Source organism: Zingiber officinale, chromosome 2B (genome assembly GCF_018446385.1).
Source record: "Zingiber officinale cultivar Zhangliang chromosome 2B, Zo_v1.1, whole genome shotgun sequence".
NCBI classification, from domain to species: Eukaryota; Viridiplantae; Streptophyta; class Magnoliopsida; order Zingiberales; family Zingiberaceae; genus Zingiber; species Zingiber officinale.
The window spans coordinates 71,542,685-71,546,583 of record NC_055989.1 but is presented as its reverse complement, the minus strand read 5'-3'; the positions used below and the strand labels follow the sequence as shown (position 1 = coordinate 71,546,583).

At 35.3% G+C, this 3,899-nt stretch overlaps 1 protein-coding gene across 1 annotated transcript; it reads left to right on the top strand.

Annotated features, from left to right (window-relative positions):
• Positions 1 to 1,287: 1,287 nt before the first annotated feature.
• On the top strand, positions 1,288 to 3,899 carry LOC122045849 (fructose-bisphosphate aldolase 1, chloroplastic-like). Its single transcript, XM_042606238.1, has 6 exons — positions 1,288 to 1,471; positions 2,013 to 2,282; positions 2,369 to 2,478; positions 2,582 to 2,672; positions 3,027 to 3,296; positions 3,406 to 3,899. Exons 1-6 carry the CDS (start codon positions 1,316 to 1,318, stop codon positions 3,682 to 3,684), a joined length of 1,176 nt encoding a protein of 391 aa, XP_042462172.1. The 5' UTR covers positions 1,288 to 1,315; the 3' UTR covers positions 3,685 to 3,899.

Here is a 3,899-nt window from a genome sequence, read left to right as displayed (position 1 = left end):
ACTTCAAAGGTCCTGTCGTCTCTCTGATTTTGGCCACCGACTCCAATTGATGAGCATGGTTGTCGATGGTTTAGGGTAGAAACAGATATTGAGAATCATGAGGGAAAAGATATTAGAGAGTTTAATTAAAACTGAAGGTAATGAAATAAATTCTTATCTGTTACGGAGTTGAAACAGATGAATCTATTTGATCCGAAATGTATTTTCTCTAACTCGGGGACTAACAAGGAAGTTGTAATTGTCATTGGGGATTTAAAGACAACTTCCCCTTTAAATATTCACTAACAAAATCAAAATTATACTCTATATTTAAATTCAACTCAAATCTTATCTAAACTCAGTAGGCTGAAACTGAGCGTGGAAGGCCAGACAACCCAATAAAAATTGGGCTTTTGTTAAAATTATTGATGTTTATTTGAAATTACGGCCGAATTAAAACAATAAATTTAATAATATCTCATTGCAAATATAATATAATTTATCAAGGTATTTTTTTTAATCTAATATGAGCCATGTGGGTCTAGGTCCGATCGGCCAGTTTTCTTTTCGCGGAAGACTTGTCCAACTGAGGCCCAGGCCCAATTAAAGCGCATGAGAGTTCGCGTCAATAGCAACTTATCAAGGTATTTGACAATTCATTTTACAAGTCTGCTTCCACGACGGCGATGGCGGCTAGCTTGGTGTTATTGTGTAGGATGAGTATTGATTTAATTGTTAAATGGGAGTATATTATATATAAAAAAAATTAAAAAAATAAATTTTGAGTATAATATTTGATAAAAGTTATACGCTGATGTCGGAGAATCGACCATGATGAAACATTCATTTCTGATAAAAAAATAAATCACCCTATAAAAAGTTATTTCTTTCGGTTTGGTCGACTTTGCTTTGCTTTGCTTTGACAATCTATCATGTTATATGATGGCTAATTCAGTCCAGACAAGTATAATGAATAGAAACTAAATAATAAATAAATATATGATATATAATTTTTGAAAGGTGACGTATTATATTTGTTTTTTTTAAACAAATTATTAGACTTATTAGTTATTAAAAAAACAGTTATTAGACATATTATTTTCAATATTAGAATAGATTATTAAATTTTTTATTAATTTTCTGTCGAAAAGATTTTTTCTTTTTCTATTAGACTTATTATTAATTTATTTTAAAAAGTTATTGATATTTTATTTTTAAAAAATAGATTATTAAATTTATTATTAATTTGGAAAGGCATATTAAAGTCTCTATAAATAGACATATGCAATTAATCGATTCGTCAAATCAGTTTGATTTTCGCAACGAAGAAAGAGCGATGGCGTCGTTGCAACTGACCGCTTCGTCGAGCCAATGGATCGCCGGAAAGGGGCCTTTCGCCTGGAGAAACTCCCCTCGGACGGCGGTGCCCCGACGCGTCGCCGTGCGCCCGATCAGGGCCGGATCGTACACCGACGAGCTCGTACAGACAGCTGTGAGTCCACCTAAACTTCTTTACCTTCCTGATTTCTAGGTTTATCTTTCTGACTTGCCCCGAAGGCATTGATGGCATTTATGGGAATGTGTCCGTACATGGACATAGGAACTCAAAGCTCTTATAGTAGATAATATGCTTGATCCGCCTAGGTAAAGCTGTATCAATGTTGTAGTTCTCACTAAACATGTAATTGGACATTGGATCTGATACTTTTTCACTAGTATTGTCGATATACAGTTCGATGATATATCATTATTTGGATCCTTTTCTTTATTATTTATTTGTGAGATGACCATATGACAATTTTTGTACAAAAAAATTCAAAAAGAAGATGGCTCAAAAAGATACTATAGAAGGATAGCCATTTGTAAAGCAGTGTAGATTTATCTCTCTAAGAAAGAAAGGGAAGATCATTATCAAGCAATGTAGATTGGTGAATGATTCATCACTTTTATTTTGAAGCAAAATAAACATTGTCCGTGTTTGTCTTGCCTCTTTTTCTTTGCTTAGCCAATTGCTTGCTCATTTACTACTCTAGAAATCTATTGCTTCGCCTGGGCGTGGAATTCTTGCTGTCGATGAATCAAATGCTACATGTGGAAAGAGGCTTGCTTCAATTGGTATGGAGAATACAGAAGAAAACCGCCAAGCTTATAGGCAGCTTTTGTTGACGACTCCGGGTCTAGGTGCATATATTTCTGGGGCTATTCTTTTTGAGGAAACGCTATACCAATCCAGCACAGATGGAAAGAAGTTCGTGGATTGCTTACTCCATGAGAAAATCATGCCCGGTATTAAGGTTGATAAGGTAATTATTATATATCAGAGTTATGAAAATTTCTGTTTTACTTACATGAAATGTTGAAGTTTGTTTTTCTTTGTTCCATTGTCAAGGGTTTGGTCCCATTACCTGGATCAAACAATGAATCTTGGTGCCAAGGATTGGATGGATTGGCCTCGAGATGTGCTGAGTATTACAAACAAGGCGCACGTTTTGCCAAATGGTTTGTGTAGTTTTTTTACATCTTACTTGTTGGCTTTATCGATATTGTACTCGATCCAATATGTCGATATGTATCTTTTAATTACTCTATAAAAAAATTGCAGGAGAACAGTTGTCAGCATTCCTTCTGGACCTTCCGCTCTGGCTGTTAAGGAGGCTGCATGGGGACTTGCTCGTTATGCTGCTATTGCCCAGGTAAATGAGACAACCTTTGTTATTTTTTATTGAAATTTCAAGTTTTTTTTCCTTTATTATTTTTTTAAAATTGACAAAAGTATTGTAGGAATGTTACCCTTTGTAGTAGATCATTGATGTGTATAATCTTAAAGGTGATAGTGCATTAAGTCAAGCATGAAGTTTCCTTTGCATATAAAATTTGAGCAGATGAAGTTAATATACCATGCTCTTCTCCGTGCCTTTCACAATTAATGCCACTTAGTCTATTCTATGGTCTACTTTTTATTTTGGTAATCACTTAATTTAATATTGTTTTGGCAATTATTTAGTTTTACCGGATTTGAGTTATCTTTAATTCTTACCACATTATAGGACAATGGACTTGTCCCAATCGTGGAGCCTGAGATTCTCCTTGATGGAGATCACTCAATTGAAAGAACTCTTCAAGTTGCCGAGAAAGTTTGGGCAGAAGTGTTCTTCTATTTGGCCGAGAACAATGTGGTGTTTGAGGGCATTTTGCTCAAACCTAGCATGGTGACCCCAGGTGCTGAGCATAAGGAGAAAGCATCCCCAGAGACCATCGCAAAATATACACTGAAAATGCTAAATAGGAGGGTGCCTCCTGCAGTTCCTGGAATCATGGTATGCTTGCGTATCTATCATTACATCATTCGCTTCTCTTCCCATCTAATTTAGTGGTCTAGACAATGATATGATTTAAAATGATTGTGACAATTTGTTTTTTGATTAGTTTCTTTCTGGAGGTCAATCCGAGGTTGAAGCGACTTTGAACTTGAATGCAATGAATCAAGGTCCTAACCCATGGCATGTCTCGTTCTCGTATGCCCGTGCTCTTCAAAATACTGTCTTGAAAACTTGGCAAGGACGGCCAGAGAATATCGGAGCTGCTCAAAAGGCTCTCTTGGTTCGTGCAAATGCAAATTCACTAGCTCAACTAGGTCGGTATTCGGAAGAGGGAGAGACTGAGGAGGCTAAGAAGGGGATGTTCCAGAAGGGTTACACATATTAAAGAGAATTGACAAAATGCAATTTTAGTTTCCAAATATTTCTCCTATCATTTGAACTTATTTCATTATTTGTTTTCATACTTTACAATTTCATATTGCCACGATTAGTATTATGTGTAATTGTAGCCAAACTTCTTTTTCTTGGATTTACTTCTTTAACTTCAGTGAAAAAATGTATATTTTTTAGTATTTCAGTAACATTGACTAGTTGTTTATA